The sequence below is a fragment of the Vombatus ursinus genome, unplaced genomic scaffold (assembly GCF_900497805.2).
Source record: "Vombatus ursinus unplaced genomic scaffold, bare-nosed wombat genome assembly UNPS02010471.1, whole genome shotgun sequence".
In the NCBI taxonomy this organism is placed as follows: Eukaryota; Metazoa; Chordata; class Mammalia; order Diprotodontia; family Vombatidae; genus Vombatus; species Vombatus ursinus.
In genome coordinates, this window is record NW_020950249.1 from 1 (window position 1) to 17,409 (window position 17,409).

At 47.5% G+C, this 17,409-nt stretch overlaps 1 protein-coding gene across 3 annotated transcripts; it reads left to right on the forward strand.

The window, feature by feature from the left end:
• Positions 1 to 4,793: 4,793 nt before the first annotated feature.
• Positions 4,794 to 17,403, forward strand: LOC114037684 (epithelial discoidin domain-containing receptor 1). 3 transcript variants are annotated; one of them, XM_027854651.1, is made up of 17 exons: positions 4,794 to 4,928; positions 5,028 to 5,130; positions 5,397 to 5,625; positions 6,312 to 6,459; positions 7,137 to 7,236; positions 7,817 to 8,003; positions 8,151 to 8,397; positions 9,079 to 9,174; positions 9,396 to 9,547; positions 9,968 to 10,133; positions 10,888 to 10,998; positions 12,162 to 12,406; positions 13,638 to 13,765; positions 13,974 to 14,192; positions 15,276 to 15,510; positions 16,162 to 16,311; positions 16,496 to 17,403. In XM_027854651.1, the coding sequence occupies exons 1-17, from the start codon at positions 4,829 to 4,831 to the stop codon at positions 16,634 to 16,636; spliced, it is 2,757 nt and encodes a 918-aa protein (XP_027710452.1). In that variant the 5' UTR covers positions 4,794 to 4,828; the 3' UTR covers positions 16,637 to 17,403. The 3 variants fall into 3 exon arrangements, with proteins under 3 accessions (XP_027710452.1, XP_027710453.1, XP_027710454.1); XM_027854652.1 differs by lacking the exon at positions 10,888 to 10,998; XM_027854653.1 differs by lacking the exons at positions 10,888 to 10,998; positions 12,162 to 12,406 and having other exon boundaries at positions 10,050 to 10,133.
• The last annotated feature ends 6 nt before the right edge of the window (positions 17,404 to 17,409 follow it).

The window sequence follows — 17,409 nt, forward strand, 5'->3', positions numbered from 1 at the left end:
GTTGGTATGGGATGGTGTATATGTGTCGGTGTGTGAGTTGGGGGGGGCAGAGAGGAGGTTTGAACCTGGTTAAGGTGAGTGTCTGGGAGTGTGGCAGAATGGATCTTCCCCACTTCCCCCTGTGTTCTTGCCTCTCACCTTTCTCTTTATGTCAGTCCAGTTAAGAGACTGCCTTTTCTCTACTTAATTCTTTTCTTTCTCAACAATTATTCTTCACTTGGTGTGTTTCTCTCTCTGTATCTGTCTTTCTCTTTTCATTCTCTCATTCCCCTGGCCCAGGGTTCTATATTTAGACAGTGTACTCTGTAAATGTTGAGATCCTCAGGCTACCATCAGATACTTCTCCCAGAAGCAGTGACTAGTTGGGCTTGCTGGGGTCAGAAGACTTGGACCCTGGTTTGGAGGGAAGCAGAGGAGAACCAGGACATAGGGAATAGACACAAAGGCACTTTACTTGATTGGAGCTTCCATCTCTCTCTAGTTGGGGAGTGGTGGTGGTAAGAGTTGGTAGGGTAGGAGAGTGGGAAGAACCAGTGGTTAGTTGACTAGTAGACTGATACTTTCATCCATAACGGAAGCCATAGTGTGAAATGATGTTAGATGAGATTATATGGCCAGGAGAAAGGATGTCGCAGTCCCACAGAAAGGCAAGTAGCTAGGAAAGGGACAGGCAGGTGGGACATTGCGCCCCTCCCCCACTGGGTGCTTTCAGTGTGCTCAGTTCTAAGCTGGGCCTGCAAGAACCTGCTCCTTCCCACCTGCCCTGGGGGCCTCTCCAGCTCACACCCCTCCTTTGGAACTAAGCCCAGAAAAGGAGGAGCCAGAAAGAAGAGATTACCTCTTCCAGCCTGGCTCTCTGCCTTTGACACCACAGCTCTAAGTCCACTGTTTGGGAGGAAAGGGGAAAGTGGAAACATTAGAGAGAAGAGCAGCAAAGCTGTAAACACAGGGTCTAGGTGGGGTTGGGGTGAAAATAAATGTATGGTGTGAGCTGGGTGCAATGCAGTAGAAGCCTACGGGGAAGTGGGGGAAGGGAGAGGAGGGGTTGGGGAGGGGAGGGGCCAGTACAGATGAAAAATGGAATCAGTGGAGTGGGAAAGGAGTCCTAGGGGGCCAGGGAAGGGCTATAGCAAAGGGGGCAGTGATGAGAGAGGGGTATAAAAGTAATGGAAAAGATATAAGGCAAGCGCAGAGAATGCTGGGGTGAGGGGGGATTTAGGAACTGCAGATGGCAGTGTAAGAGAAAAGAGAGGGAAAGGGAGCAAGGATAAGAGAGAAGAAAAAGGTAAGGTGAAGGAAGAAAAAAGGAAGGCAAAGAGGTAGCTGAGCTCGTTGTAGGAGGAGGGAGCTTGCTCCTTGGGTCCTGAGAAGTTCCAGCTCTTGGATACTCTCCCCAGAAAAGGCCCCCCAACAGCTGCTCCTGGGAGCCACCTCCTGACACCCGAGCCTGACTGGCGCCTCCCTCTCTGGACTCCCTCCCTTCTCTCCTCCCCCACCTCCTGCTTGGCAGGGCCCAACTACTGAAGAGGCTGGGTTATCAGAGGCAGGAAGCCTGGGTCTTCCAGAAAGAGGGAGGAAAGGTAGGGAGTGATCAAGAGGACATCCTGATGGGGAAAGCAGAGACCTGATAGGGTGGGACACCTGGGTCCGAGGAGGAAAGTGATAGCTAAAGGGAAAGGTTCAGGGGTTTGGGACACAGGATGCTTGTTGTTTCTACTTGGTTCAATTGAACTATTTCAGTCTAGCTTCCCTGTCCCAGTCACTACCCCTCAGACTGGTTTTCTGTCCCATTAAGAGAGCCCTTGTGACTTTCAAGACAGAGAGTGTCATGGTACTGTCTTTCTCTGCCACAGACACATCCTGGAACCTCTCTGGGGAGTAGTTCCTCACTGTTCAGCATTCATGCCTTGCCAGGGCATATTCAGCTGGAGAACCCCCCTAAAATGTCACCCTCCTTCCATTCCTCCAAGGCAGGAACCGTTTTGCTCTCTGGTGATATTTAGAGCTGGAAGGAACCTTAGGCAACATATATATTAGAGATCATCAAATACAACTCCCTTTTTTTTATAAAAGAAGAAAGTGAATTTCAGGATCACATAGCTAGTAAGCATCCTAGGGATGGATTTGAACCCAGGTCTTCCTGACTCCAAGTCCAGACTCCAAGACTGCGTCCACTAAACCACACTAGGAATCATCTGCACAGAGATGGTATCTGAGCCCATGGGAGACAATGAGGTTACCAAATGACAGAGTATAGTGGGAAAAGAGGAGGGCCCAGAATAGAGACTTGGGATAGATACTCCTTTAGACAGTAGGCATGACACGGATGATAAACCCTGGGGAATATCCCTGGGGATAACTCTTCTCCCTAAACTATTTTCAACAACGTATACCAAAAATACCCCAAACCAAACAAACAAACAAACAAAAAAAGCCAGACTGGGCCTGCACCTTCATAAGCCTAATGTAACCACCAATAGCACAATCATACTCCAATAATCTGCATTAGGATGATGGTATAATGGTTATACCTTATACCCCTTAATAAAAGGGTTTGTTCTGTGAAGTTTGGAGTCAAAGGGCTGCACTTGAGGATCTAGAGGGCCACACGTGACCTCGAGGGTGCAGGTTCCCCACCCCTGGAACCAAATCGCAGCCTCAGAAGTTTCTACCCCCACCCAAACCCTAGGCAAACTGTAAGGTGTCCACACACTCACTGTACATGTGTATAGGCTAGGTAGGCCCCCCAAGGGTTTCCTGAGTTCCAACTGATCAGAGTAAAGACTGGCATTTCTGGAGGACCTGGAGATTGTTAAAGCAGGAGTTGTTGGATTTGAAGAAGAAACCGAGAGGAAAAAGTGAAAATAAGGAGAAAACAAGGTTTAGTTACTTTTCTTGGTCACTTTTCCCCTTTTCCTTCTAGGTTTCTCTTCTTTCCCCATCTGTTTCTTGGGCCTATAGTTCTTTACTGTACATGTACTGAGGGGCTGAAGCTCCTTATTCTTGGGAACTGATATGTCTTGGGTATTTGTTCACAAGAGTACACAAATATCTATGTATTTGTGTAGAAGAGATATTCCCTTTACTAGGATTTTATTGCTGTTCATGCATCTGTTGTTTTATTATTCCCTTCAGTATTTATCTTTTATTAACTTATTAATAAAATCAGATTTGCTAAGAATCTGATTTGTGGTTAAGAGTTGATGTCAGTATGAGGATATGGGGGTGCATGTCTCTGGATTTGTATGGGTTTGATATGTGGATGTGAGAGGGTTGTAGTGGGGTCCAAATGAGATGATGTATGAAAAACACCATATAAATATCATGTCATTATTTTCATTATAATGGCATGTCATGTGAAGATGTAGCAATGCATAAGTCTTCAGACATGTATACCTATGATGCTTACCAGATTATGTCTGTATACATATGCAGATCCACATGTGCTTGCCTGGTGCTGTGTCTATCCCTGTGTTTATAGTGTGGATGTGAGCCTGAGAGAGTGTGTGTATATAGGGAACTATGCGTGTCAGTGACTAGGGGGTGGGTGGTTGGAGTGGAAGATGGCAGGGTGTCCTCATCCTGGGATATAATTGGCTTTTGGGTTGACAGGAAGGGTTATTCTGGGGCAGCTCTGTCTGAGAGGATCTAGGTCTGAGTTGGTGTCTCCACTCTCTAGAGAGAGATGGAGGTCATTATAGGTCTCAGGATTTCTTGCTCTTGGTGTCTGTATATAAGTCTTTCTGTGTGTCTTTTTGAATCAGCCTCTCTGTCTCTGTCTTGGCCTTTCATTCTATGTGTCTCTTGGTGTTTTTCTCTCTGTTCTCTCTGCCTTCTGTTCTGTTTCTCCGTATCTCTGCTGGGGGCTCTGTCTCAGTCTCTGTCTGGTCTTGGCGCCAGCAATGACTCACCCAGGGCTGGGCATGAAGGTTACTCAAGGAAACAAGGGCCCTCCTGTTCCCAAGGGATGGGGGTGGAGAACAGGACCCAGGAATCCAATATACAGAACTCCTGGGATTCCAATGGCCTGCTCACCTCTCCCTGACTCTCCCTTCTCCCTAGCTTATGCTCACCTCAGGAACCCAAGCATCCTGCTTCCTAGTCCCTGCCTCTGGCTCTCCTCCTACCACCCCCACCCCCTCACCCATCCCCTCAGCTGCTGTCTCAGAGCAGTGGGGTTTCAGCTGCCTCTTACATTCCTGCCCAAGGGCATTGTGGGAGCAGCTGAAGAAGGACAAAGGAACGAGGGAGTGTCCCTTCTCCCCTCTCCTTCTACCTCCTGGGGGGAACCTAGGGGAAACTCTCTTTAAACCTTTCCCTTTATTTCCAGGACAACCAAATTTTCTTCAGCTCTGGATTTCTCTCTAAGAGACAGTTGTCTCTCAAGATGGGGAAGGGGGAAATGATGAGGGGACAGGATGTTTGGGTCCCAGAAAAAAAGTAAGGACTAACTGGATAGAACTGGGGAGCCATAATACTTTTGGCTTGAAGGCAGTAGAGGTTAGAAAGTGCCTGTGTTCCTAAGAGAAATACGTGCTTGCAAATGAGACAAAATGTACCTGAAAGGAGCAAAAGTTAAAGGGAGAGGCAGGGACTTGGGAGCTTCAAGTCTGGGGACAGAGTGCTTGAATTCAATGAAGGTTAGGAAGTGGAAACTTAGAGGGATGGCTGTCTAGGACATAAGTGGGGAGTGGAGAAAGTGGGCTCCAAGGGTAGGGATTAAAAATCTCTCTCTTTTTTTTGTCTTTGTACTATTTCTCTTAGCTGAGATCTCTCCATTCTTTCTCCTCTTTTCCAGCAGAGATGCTGTTCCCTCCACCGTAGGGCTATGGGATCTGGAGCCATGGGGCTGCTTATCCTGTTGTCTTTGCTGCCAGTGATACTGATAACAGTTGAAAATGCTGACTTGGAGGGACACTTTGACCCTGGTGAGGAGGCTAGATATCTAGTTCTCTGAGGGGAGAGGATCTCTGGAGGGGGAAATTTCGTGGTACTCATTCCTGTTTCTATCTCTTATGTCCATTCAGCCAAATGCCGCTATGCCCTGGGTATGCAAGACCGAACCATTCCTGACAGTGACATCTCAGCTTCTAGTTCGTGGTCAGACTCCACTGCTGCTCGACATAGCAGGTACCCTCATCCCAATCAGGAACGAATAGTTTTTCTATGACTCTTCCTGTCTGTCTCTAACTTTCCTCTTCCAGACTCTTCTTTTCTTTTGGAGACCCAATCGAAACTGAAAGACATTTTAGTAGGTTCAACAAGACACCTCACAGTAATATCATGGAACTAAGGAGCATTATGATAACAGTAAAACTATAACAGGGGAGCCCATCCAGTAGTAAATCTGTCCCCAGGATTCCAAACACTAACAACCCCCTTCTTCCTCCTTCCAGATTGGAGAGCAGTGATGGAGATGGGGCATGGTGTCCAGCAGGGCCCGTGTTTCCAATGGAATCAGAGTACCTGCAGGTGGACCTTCGACAGCTACATTTGGTGGCCCTAGTGGGAACCCAAGGACGACATGCTGGAGGGTTGGGCAAGGAGTTCTCTCCTAGTTACCGACTGAGATACTCCCGTGATGGTCAACGATGGATGGACTGGAAGGACCGATGGGGCCAGGAGGTGAAGAGAGGCAGGGGAATAGAATGTGATATAGAGGAAAAGGATAGCTAATAGAGGAGATTGGGGTCATAGAGAGCATACATGGCATCTGGGAGCAGGAGGACAGATTCTATGTAGTGGAGAGGTAAAAGAGTCAATTGAGTCAGGAAAAGAGAAGGTGTGGTTGGGGAAAGGAACAGAGAATAGAGAAAAAATTGTAAAGTTGGAAGATTTTAGAGATCATCTAGACCAGAGGTGTCAAACATGCAGGCCAACAGGCCTTTGGCCAGCACTCCCCAGTGCATTCCTACAGTAGAGCACAGATAGTGTTAACTGGTGGTTTTCCAAATCAGTACGCAGCCTGCAGGGATCCTTATGTATGGTTTAGTGACCTCCTGTTTCTATTTGAGTTTGACACTACTGATCTAGACCAACACCCTCATTTTGCAGATGAGGACACTGAGGCTGAGAGAGATGAACTGGTTTCCCCGAGGTCACACAGCTAGTTGGAGGTAGATCCATGTCTCTTGACTCTCAGTCCAGTATTTCTTTCATGCTTTCCTGCCTGCTCTGAAATGGTACTCTAGGTTGGAGATGGGGGTCAGTGAGCAGATAGTATGGGAATTAGTTTGAGCCAAGCATCTGGCTTTCCCATCCATTCCATCTCTGAGCCTTTCTCATCCCTACTTCCCCCTCTCCCACCCTAGGTGATCTCAGGGAATGAGGACACTGGTGGAGTGGTGCTGAAGGATCTGGGACCCCCCATGGTGGCCCGTCTCGTCCGATTCTACCCCAGGGCTGACAGAGTCATGAGTGTGTGTCTTCGAGTGGAGTTATATGGCTGCCTCTGGAGGGGTGAGTTCAGCACTTCTCCCTGGGGGAATCTAAAATTTGGGTTTCTTGTTTTAGAGAGAGCCACTATGTTATGTCCTCAGGGAAAAAAGGGGTACTAAACTTCTCATTTACCACTGGGAAAAGATTGAAATTACCAGTAGCCACATCAGTGGGCCAAATGGAATGGTTGTGAAAAAAAAAAAACAACATTTCAATCTACCAATCAATGAGTGGTTCAAAATGCCTACTACGGGTCACACTGCTATGTGCTGGGGATACAAAGACAAAAATGAAACATCCCACCTGCCCTTGAGGAGCTTACACTCTTTGAGGAGAGACAACCTAACTATAGGCAAACTACATACAAGGTAATGGGGCTAGGCAGTGCTTGTACTTGGTAGGATCAAAAAGACCTCATGTAGGAGGTGGCTCGAGGCAGAGGTAAGGAGTGAGATCATTCCAGGTATGTGGGACAGACAGTTTGTGCAGTCAGAGAGAAGGGAAATGAAAAGTTGTGTGAGAAGATCATAAAGGTCAATTTGGCTAAATCATATAGTATATTAAGGGGAGAAATGTATAATAAGCCTGGAAAGGTCAATGATGGATAAGCTACAGACGATATTTTTCCCACACTCAAGAAAAAGTTATAAATAATGTGGGTTCCTTCTCTAACCCCATTTCCTTCCATTTTGTCTCAGATGGACTGCTCTCCTACACAGCCCCTGTGGGACAGACTATGTACCTGCCTGAGACTGTGCATCTCAATGATTCAACCTATGATGGACACACAGTTGGCGGGTGAGAGAGGCAGGTCCCTGGAGATGTAGAGCTAGGGCTCTGAGGAACAGCAAGAGGGAAGGAAGAAGCGGGGATGAGATTTAGGGCCTATACTGCTGAAATTTAATGTGCTTAATATACATATTTTTTTGTAAAAGGGATTTTGTTTTCTTTCATTCTCAATGGGTGGAAAGAGCAGGAGGGAGAACAGGATTTTTGCTGATTGAAAAAAAATAAAATATAATTTTAAAAATATTTGGAGCCTAGTTTGAGGGAGGGAGAGAAATTCATGGATGAGGTGAAAGTGAAAGAGGGAGCAGGGAACAATTGAGGAGAGAGGAAAATGAGGGTTAGGGGGAGTAGGTCCAGGGCATGTGGAATTAAAAAAAAAAAGCTATGGACAGGAGATGAAAAGACTGTTTGGTCTGGAGGGAGAAGAGATAAGCCTTAACATTTGACGGATGGGACTGGAACTGGAGATATGGAAACAGAGTTAGAGTGCTGGGCCCAGGGGCCAGATCTCAAAGAAGGGTGGGAGTGTTAGGAGATACCCCGTTCTGGTTCTAAAAACCACCACCCCGGCTTTCCTCCCCGACCCTAGGTTGCAATATGGAGGCCTGGGCCAACTGGCAGATGGTGTAGTGGGGCTGGATGACTTCAGGCAGAGCCGGGAGCTGCGAGTATGGCCAGGGTATGATTATGTAGGATGGAACAACAACAGCTTCCCCAGCGGCTATGTGGAGATGGAATTTGAGTTTGACCGACTGCGGGTCTTTCAGACTATGCGGGTGAGAATTCTGTGGCTGAAGACCAAATAGAGAGGACATTGTGGCCTTGGTGGGGGTGGGGGACGGAGGGTGAAAGAGATGTAAAGAGATACCATAATGGGGAGAGATCCCTTTGTTACAATCTTGTTTCCTTTCATCCCTGCTTAGGTCCATTGTAACAACATGCACACCCTGGGTGCCCGGCTCCCTGGTGGGGTGGAGTGCCGCTTCAAGCGAAGCCCAGCCACAGCCTGGGAGGGAGAGCCAATATATCAAGCCTTAGGAGGAAGTCTAGGGGACCCCAGAGCCCGGTCTGTGGTTGTGTCGTTGGGGGGACGCGTAGGTCGATTTCTGCAGTGCCGCTTTCGTTTTACTGGGTCCTGGCTGCTCTTTAGTGAGATCTCCTTCCTTTCTAGTAAGTTTCTCCCCAACAATACCCTTTATTCCCAGACCCGTTTATGGTGGAGTAATGCTGTTCATGCCTTCTGCCTACTGTCTCAGATCCTCAACATCTGGCAATTTCTCTTCCCCTTGCTTCTTATACAGTGACATCCCACACTGTCCCGAGTCTCCTTCCCCAACTCCCTTTCTCCCTCACTATCTCAACCTGTACAGTTCTTTTGTGTTCCTTTATAACTCATCCCCCTGTTTCCCCAAGGCCATCTGTGTTCCTGGTCACCTCTAACACTCTATATTGTCAGTCAGTCAGTCCCACCCCCACCAATCTTTCCTATGTCTTGTCTTTTTTTATCAGTTTTGCTAGCAGTTATCCTCATTCTTGTATCTCCACAAATCTTTGGACGACACTCCTCAGTTGTACCCAATATGTATCTTCTCTGTCAGGCTGCCTATTCATTCTTTTCGACTCATCCTGTCCTGTATCTCCTCCATCTGTCTGTCTTTCTCCACCCCAAACTTCCCCAACAGCCTCCTCACAGCTGCTCCAGAATTCATTTCTGATCCTTATGTTTCAAAGGAATGTTTTATTCTCATCTAACCCATCTTCTCCACATCTTTTCCTTTTCATCTCTCCTCTCCTTGGTTACCTTTTCCTCTTCACCCAACTCCCTCTTCTCTTTCTATTTGTTTTCCTCAGATGTTGTGAATGAATCTTCTCCAGCTTTGGGTGGCACCCGACCACCTGCCCCTTGGTGGCCCCCAGGCCCAGTTTCTACCAACTTCAGCAGCTTGGGTAATGTCCCTGCCCTCCCTCCTTCCTTTTCTCCCTACTCCTTGAATTTAATCCAACAAATATTTATAAAATGCATCAGATTGTGCCCTTGGGATACAAAGACCAAAAACCAGCCTCTGCTCTAAAGAAGCTTACCTTATGCTAGACCACCTGAGTACTGGATTGCCTTTTCATCCCTAGTCTCGAACTCTGACTTCTTTCTCCTTCTTCCCTCTGCACAGAGCTGGAGCCTCGGGGGCAGCAGCCTGTGGCCAAAGCAGAGGGCAGCCCCACCGCCATTTTGATCGGCTGCCTGGTGGCCATCATCCTGCTTCTGCTGCTTATCATCGCCTTCATGCTCTGGAGGCAGCATTGGCGCAGGCTGCTTGGCAAGGTGGGCAAGGCTTTGGGAGGGTCCAGGATGGGTGTGTGTCTTGAGGGAATATAAGGTCCAGGAATAAAAGGGAATGAATGAGGAGGAAGACAAGACAAAAGATGGGAATAATAATAACAGCAAATATATATAAAGTACTTTTTATATGTTGTCTCATTTGATCCTCACAATAGCCCTTTAAGATAGAGGCTATTATTGTAGCCATTTTATAGATGAGAAAATTGAGGTTGAAAGAAAGGTTAAGGGATTTGACCCAGTGTCACATAGCCAGAAGGAACTGAGGAAGGGTTTGAATTCAAGTCTTCTTGACTCCAAGTTCACTACTCCACCTAGTTGATGGGAATAGTTGGTAAAGCTAGGATATAACCTAGGTGTGCTTTGACTCCCAGGCTCTCTCATTTTCCCCCCAACTCCTGCCAGGCTGAGCGACGAGTATCCGAGGAAGAGCTGACAGTTCATCTCTCTGTCCCTGGGGACACTGTCCTCATCAACAACCGTCCAGGACCTCGAGAACCACCCCCTTATCAAGAACCTCGGCCCCGTGGGAACCCACCTCACCCTGTTCCCACTGCCCCTAATGGCTCTGGTATGACCTTTGGAGGGAAGGATTAATGCCATCTGCCCTTACTCCTAGATCTCTCTCTCTCTCTTTCTCTCTCAGTGTCTCTGTCTTTACCTTCTACCTTGCTTCTTCTCTATGACGTCCTTCGGGATGTCATAACTCATCCCCTTGTTACCCCAGGTCCATCTGTGTTCCTGGTCACCCCTTATACTCTATATTGTTTGTGTCAGTCAGTCCCACCCCCACCAATCTTTCCAATGTCCTCCTTGTCATGTGTCTCCCCTACTCAACTCTTTGGACCATACTCCTCAGTTGTACCCATTATATGTCTTCTCTGTCAGCCTGTCCATCCATTCTTCTAGATTCATCCCATCCTGTGTCTCCTCCATCTCTCTGTCTTGTCTTCTTGGTCTCTACCCATCCCTTGTCTCCTTCAGAGTCATAACTAGTTTGGGGCAACTCAGGCTTTGCCCTTGGGCACCAGAAATTAGAGGGTGTAAAAATTTAACAGTGAAGAAGCCACAATAGTAACTAGTTATCCCTCCTGCTCAAGATAACTTTGTATTAATTACTTAACATTATTTTTATATCATTGATTTAAAAAATGATCTCAGGGCATATAATTCATTCTGCTTATCCAGGGCATATTCAAGTGTTGCTTGCCCCTTGCCTCAGGCACCAAAAATACCAGTTAAGGCTCTGGTCTCCTATTCATTTGTCCATCCCCCCTGGTCTCACCCTATCCTGGTGTCTCCCCCACCCCTCCTTCTCCCGACAGCGATGCTGCTCTCCAATCCAGCCTACCGCCTCCTCCTGGCCACTTACGCCCGTCCCCCCCGAGGCTTTGGCCCCCCCACACCCGCCTGGGCCAAACCCACCAACACCCAGGGTAAGCCCCATCATCCCCTGGGCTCCCCCAGGCTCCCCACTCCACAGTGGCGTGGGAAAAAGACTGACTCTTTATGCTTCCTTTGCTTCCAACCATGTCTTCTTCTGCTCTCCAGAGCATTGGAGGAAAAAACTCTTGCATCTTTAGCTGTCCTGTATTGTTTTCTGCCCTTTTTTGAGGTCTCTCTTTAGAGTAATGGAGGAAAAGACTCATTTGGATTGAGTTCTTGGCTTTCTCCTTTTCTTTTTTTTCCTTTAGCACATTCTATTTAGCTTTTTAGAATTGAAGAGGAAGCCTTAACTCTTCATCATTTCCCATTCCTCATCTTTTGGTTTCCCCCTCTCTCCAGAGCTGCATAGGAGGAGGCTCTACCACCCCCGGCATTACCCCTTTCCCCTTATGTTTCTTTTCTATGGAATTGCAGAGGTAAAGTTTCTCAAATCCTATACCTTCTCTGTCCCCTCCCACTCCTTTGTGTTTGCTTTGTTGTCTCTCCCTGGCCCTCCTGAGCTTCCAAGAAAATTCTCTAACCTGTCTACACTTCCTCCCATGTCTAGATTCCTTGTTACAGGATTTGTAGAGGAAAGGGTTCTTCTGTTCTCTGTTTCCTCTCTGTGCCCCCCTGCTGTTTCCACTCTGTCTTTGGGGCTGGTGGGTTGGGATGGAAAAGGTTTGGGAGGGATATTGAAATGGTAAAGTCAGAGTTGAAGGGCTAGGAGGGGAGGGCAGTTGAGTAAGAGGAAAATCTGGGTAGGGGAATTTAAGATTTAGAAAAACGTGGATGGGGAAATCTCCCACCCTGTCCAGTTAGATACAGGGGTATCTCTTCTGCTGAAAGATCCTTAGGAAAGAAGGCTCTCTGGTCTTCAGAGCTTACCCTGTTCTATTGTTACATCCCCCTTGTAGTGAAGTCAGATCTTCATCCCACCTACTTTTTAGCTTTAGACTATCCTTTGTGGGTAGATGAAAAACAAGAAAATACAAGACATAGAGGATGTCTAGATTCTCTTCACCTGGGGAATGCAGGAGGGAAAGGGGCTAAGAGCACCTAGGCACCTTGGTGGGGAGGGGGAGTATGGCTACCTGCCTCTGAACTGTGCCACTGGAAATCTGGGGCTACTTCAGCTGCTCTTAATGCCTCTCTCTTCTGCCCTACTCCCCAGCCTGCCATGGAGACTACATGGAGCCAGAGAAGCCATGTGCCCCGCTGTTGCCTCCACCCTCCCAGAGCAGTGTCCCCCATTATGCTGAAGCTGACATCGTCACTCTACAGGGTGTCACTGGGGGAAATACCTATGCTGTCCCTGCACTGCCTCCAGGGGCTACAGGTGATGGCCCTCCCCGAGGGGATTTCCCCCGATCCCGGCTCCGCTTCAAGGAGAAGCTAGGTGAAGGCCAGTTCGGGGAGGTGAGGAGGAACTCAATTCAGTTCAATTCAGCAAACTTTTATTAAGTTCCTGCTGGGTGCAAGGCACTGGAGACACAAAAGCAAAAACAAGAAAAAGACCTGCCCTCAAGGAGCTTACATTCTACTTGGGGGATACAGCAGGTACACAGATAAGTAAATACAAGGTAATTTGTGGAGGAAGAGAGTTTGAATAATTGGGAGGACCAGGAAAGCTTCACAAGGAAGCTCACACCTGAGTTGATCTGTGAAGGAAGCTAGGGATTCTAAGTAGTAGAGGTAAGGAGAGGTTACTGCAGGTGTGAAGGTGGACAGATGGGCTCATGGATTGTGCAAATGCAGGGAGGCAGGAGCTATTTGTCCAGTTTAGGGAACAGCTAGTAAGCCAATTTGGTTGGCACATACAGTATGTAAGGAGGAGTAATGCCAAATAAGGCAGAAAGGTAGGTCCGAGCCAGATGATGGAGGGCCTTAAAGAAGAGGCCAGGGGGGTTGTATTTTATCCTATGGGCAATAGAGAACTTCTGAAGCAGGGGAAAGGCATCATCAGATCCATACCTTAGGAAGATTCTTTAGGAAGCTGTGTAGAGGACAGATTGGACAGGGGAAAGACTGTAATCAATGCTACAGCCTAGGAATCCTACCCTGGGTGATAGGTGATGAGGATCTGAACTGTGATAGCGGCTGTGCAAGTGGAGAGAAAGATATGGATTCAAGAGGGGCTATTTAGTTAGAATGGGCAATGTTTGACAATTGAGTTGATACAGAGGTAAAGGAGAGGGAAAATCCAGATGACTGTGACACTACTCTCTACCTTTCCTTTGACCTCAGACCTCTAACCCAATCCTCCCACTTTTGAGTGATGTTAGCACTAGAGTAACCACCTTTATTTTTCCCTGTCATCATCTTGGGCAATGTCAGCTCTACAACAAATGATGGTGATAGCACCTCACATTAGTACAGTATAATTCAATTTTCAATGAGCTTTCAGGTACATTTCCTTGTCTTTATAACAGCCCAGGGACGTAGGCAAAACAGGTACTATTAAGACCATTTTACATATTGAGATTCAGAGAAGTAAATTGCTCAAAGTCACATAGCAAGTAGGTAGAGGTAGGATTGTAGCTCCTAGTCAGTCCATTATGCCAGTACTGCTTTTCTTGACTCCATGACCTCTTTGATCCTTGCAGTATCTCCCAGTGACCTAGCTTTCTTCTTTCCCTCCCCTTCACAGGTGCATTTGTGTGAGGTGGAAAGTCCCCAGGATCTGCTCAACCTAGAGTTCCCCCTCAATGTGAGAAAGGGACGCCCCTTGTTGGTGGCTGTCAAGATCCTTCGCCCAGATGCCACAAAGAATGCTAGGCAAGACTCTTGAATGCATTGTGGGGCTTGGGATGGGTAGGTAGAGGCAGGGGAGAGGCTGCAGGGTGAGGAGAAGAAGGGATCAATTCTGAAGGGAGAGGGTAGAATCTAGAAGAAGGAATTATCAATTTGATTAATTCCCTTATGAGCTGGGAGATGGAAAGGGGAGTGTTAGAAACTGCCCTTTCTAATCTTCTCTATTCTGTAGGAATGATTTCCTGAAAGAGGTGAAGATCATGTCAAGGCTGAAGGACCCTAATATAATTCGGCTGCTAGGGGTGTGCGTGCAGGACGACCCCCTCTGCATGATTACTGACTACATGGAGAATGGTGACCTTAACCAGTTCCTCAGTGCCCACCGATTAGAGGACAAAGCTGTAGATGGCAGCCCAGGAGATGGGGGAGCAACTCAGGGGCCCACCATCAGGTAACCTACCCCAAGGCTAAAGCAAAAAACGGGCTAATGCAGTAGCCCTTGCCTTGCTGACCCCACCCTGACCACATATATACATCAACCTGAGGCTATCCCCTAGAGTGATCTCTGGTAGAACAAGGCAGGGATCGTTGAGTTAGGAAGGATTTATGATGGAAGGATTTATAACAGGGCTCTTAGCCTTTTCTGTGTCATGGAATTTTGGTGAAGTCTATAGATCCCTTCTCAGAATAATTTTTTTTTACTTTTTTTTTATTAATTTATCAACAATCACTTCCATATACTTTGGAGTTTAAAATTTTTCTCCCCCTTCCTCCCCACCACCCTCCCCAAGATGGCGCACAATCTGATATAGGCTATATATATATACATTCAGAATAATATTTTTAAATACTTGAAGGAAATGCTAAATTTCAGGTTAATGAAACTGTAATTTTTTTCTCATCTAAGTTCATAGATCCACCTGAAATCTATCTGTTGACCCCTTTGGAGTCTCTAGACCCCAGGTTAAGAACCTGTGATTTGGGGCAGCTAGGTGGCGTAGTGGATAGAGCACTGGATTCAGGAGGACCTGAGTTCAAATCTGGCCTCAGACATATAACACTTACTAGCTGTATGACCCTGGGCAAGTCACTTAACTCCATTGCCTAGCCAAAAAAAAAAAAAAAAAAAGAACCTGTGATTTTACAGAGAGCTCCCAGATAGGGCAGAGAGACAGCTAAGGTTTCAGGCTGGAGGTCTGCTCAAAGGCTCTGGGAACAGGTAGACAGAAAGGACATTTAGAATTGCAAAGGTACCAGGACCTGACCATCTTATTTCCCTGTCATCCCTTCCCCAATCTCATAGCACAAGTCTGGAACCCTGTAAATAGCAACCTTCTATGGGTGGAAATAGGGAGATGATTTGGCATGAAAATTCCATCTGGCCCTTTGAAGAGATGTAAGCAGTGTCAGTGAGTGGGTCATACCCTCTCTTCACTGGAAGGGAGTTGGACAGTATAACTTGAGCAACCCTCCCTATGCAGCCTGGGGGTCTGGGGACTTGCCTCTCTAATGCTGGGATCCTGCTCCCTTCCAGCTATGCAATGCTGCTTCATGTAGCAGCCCAGATTGCCTCTGGTATGCGATACCTTGCCACACTCAATTTTGTGCACCGGGATCTAGCCACAAGGAACTGCTTAGTGGGTGAGCATTTCACCATCAAAATCGCTGACTTTGGAATGAGCCGAAACCTCTATGCTGGCGATTATTACCGTGTGCAGGGTCGAGCTGTGCTACCCATCCGATGGATGGCTTGGGAGTGCATTCTTATGGTAAGGAAGTCCCTTGGTAAGTAGAGAGAAGAGAAAGACAGGCAGTAAGAGTTGTCTAGGGACCTGGGTTCTAGTTTAGACTTTGTCACTAATTAACTGAGTAGCCTCAAGCAAGTAACTTCTCTCTGGGTCTCAGTTTCCTCATGTGTAAAATGAGGAGGTTCAACTAGGTGATTTCTAAAGTCTCTTCTAGCTTTAACATCCTATTTTTCTAAGTAATTATAGAAAGGGGCTAGTCATTGGGATTGATTACAAGGCTACAGCAGAGATAAATCAAGAGAAAAGGTGACAATGGAGGGAGGAAAGAGGGGAAAGTCAGAGTGTGAAGTTAAGGCATAAAGCAGTGAAGAGATGGGGAGAAGGTAGAATCAGGAAGAAGAGAGCCTCAGGACAAGAAAATGGTTAAAGGCAATGGGGGAAGGGGAAGGACGATGGGAGGGTGAGGGGAAGGGTAGAATCCTTGGGAAAGATGCGCCATTAAAAGTGAGCAGGGTTTTAGGAAAGGATGGAATCATGGAAAAAGTCCTCATGGTGAGGAGACCCAGGAAGACAAAGAGCTAAGTGTGAGGGACCCATGTGTTTAGGGAAAAGGTCTTGGGATCTTCTGTACTAAATCTCCATCTTGACTAATCCCTTTTCCCACCCCTCCAGGGAAAGTTCACAACAGCCAGTGATGTGTGGGCCTTTGGAGTGACCTTGTGGGAGGTGCTGATGCTGTGTCGAGCTCAGCCATTTGGGCAGCTTACTGATGAGCAAGTCATCGAGAATGCCGGGGAGTTCTTCAGGGACCAAGGCCGGCAGGTCAGAAGCTGGCCTGGGGTAGGAGAGGAGGATATGAGTCCTTCTGGGGAGGTGGGACTTATGCTGGAAGGGTGGAGGTTTGGTGGGGAAAGCACCAAAGTTGGACCTGGGTTTGAGATCCAGCTTTACTATTTTGCTTGTGTGATGAATTTGTTTAAGCACTACTTCCTCTGACACAATCTAGGTGTACCTGGCCCGCCCTGATGCCTGCCCTCTGGGACTCTATGAACTGATGCTTCAGTGTTGGAGCCGAGAACCAGAGGAACGACCCCCTTTTCCCCAGCTGCACCAATATCTGACAGAAGATGCCCTTAATATGGTGTGAACCTTGGCACCTACTCTTCATTTGCCTACCCATCTTCCTTGTGTGGCTCAATGATGGGGACAGCAGCTGTACCTGGAGAAGAGGGTACAATTCTCCTGGTCCCATCAACCCTACTCCTAATTCTTCTGTCCATTCCCACATCATCTGATCCCCATCCCCATGATCTCCACTGTGCTATCTCTCTTCCTTTCCTGCCTCTTCTCTGTTGAGCACAAAGCTACCCCAAATGGAGGCAGAGGAAAAGACTGATCTCAGGCAGGCTGTGTCTGCTGAGGGAGGTGGGGATTATATGATCGCCTCTCTTTTTGGCCTTTCTTTCATAACCCCTTTGTTTTTCTCCCTGTATCTCTTTCCTGGTCTGTTTCTCCTGTTCCCCACCCACCCAGCTGGCCCTGGGATTGGGATTTTCTCTGACCTCTAGCAATCCTCAAAGTGAGGGAGGGCACATATTGGGCAGACACTGGATGTGGCTCACTAGGGCAACTGGGCCCCACTGGAAGACACTGGTTTCTGGAGAGATGGCTGTAGCCCCACCAGTCCCTCTCTCTCTGTCACACACTGGACACAACTGGCTGAGAATTTGGGGGCTAGGGAGAAGTAGGGGTGGATATCCTTTATCACTTCCCCTGGAATTGTCCCTGGTCTCTGTCCCTCACCTTTCTCCATCTCCCAATACACTGGACTTGGGGGTTGATTCACCCCTACTTCTCTAATTGTTCTCATCTTCCCCACCCTCCTCCCCCATGCTGTAGATAGTGCTTGTCTGAGTCTGT

What these genes read in the sequence shown, in the direction of transcription:
- LOC114037684 (XM_027854651.1), top strand. Translation starts at nt 4,829, where the DNA reads ATGGGATCTGGAGCCATGGGGCTGCTTATCCTGTTGTCTTTGCTGCCA. An exon ending in GGCGCAGGCTGCTTGGCAAG is followed by an intron (nt 9,548 to 9,967) that starts GTGGGCAAGGCT and finishes AACTCCTGCCAG; the next exon opens with GCTGAGCGACGAGTATCCGA. An exon ending in CTTGGGAGTGCATTCTTATG is followed by an intron (nt 15,511 to 16,161) that starts GTAAGGAAGTCC and finishes CCACCCCTCCAG; the next exon opens with GGAAAGTTCACAACAGCCAG.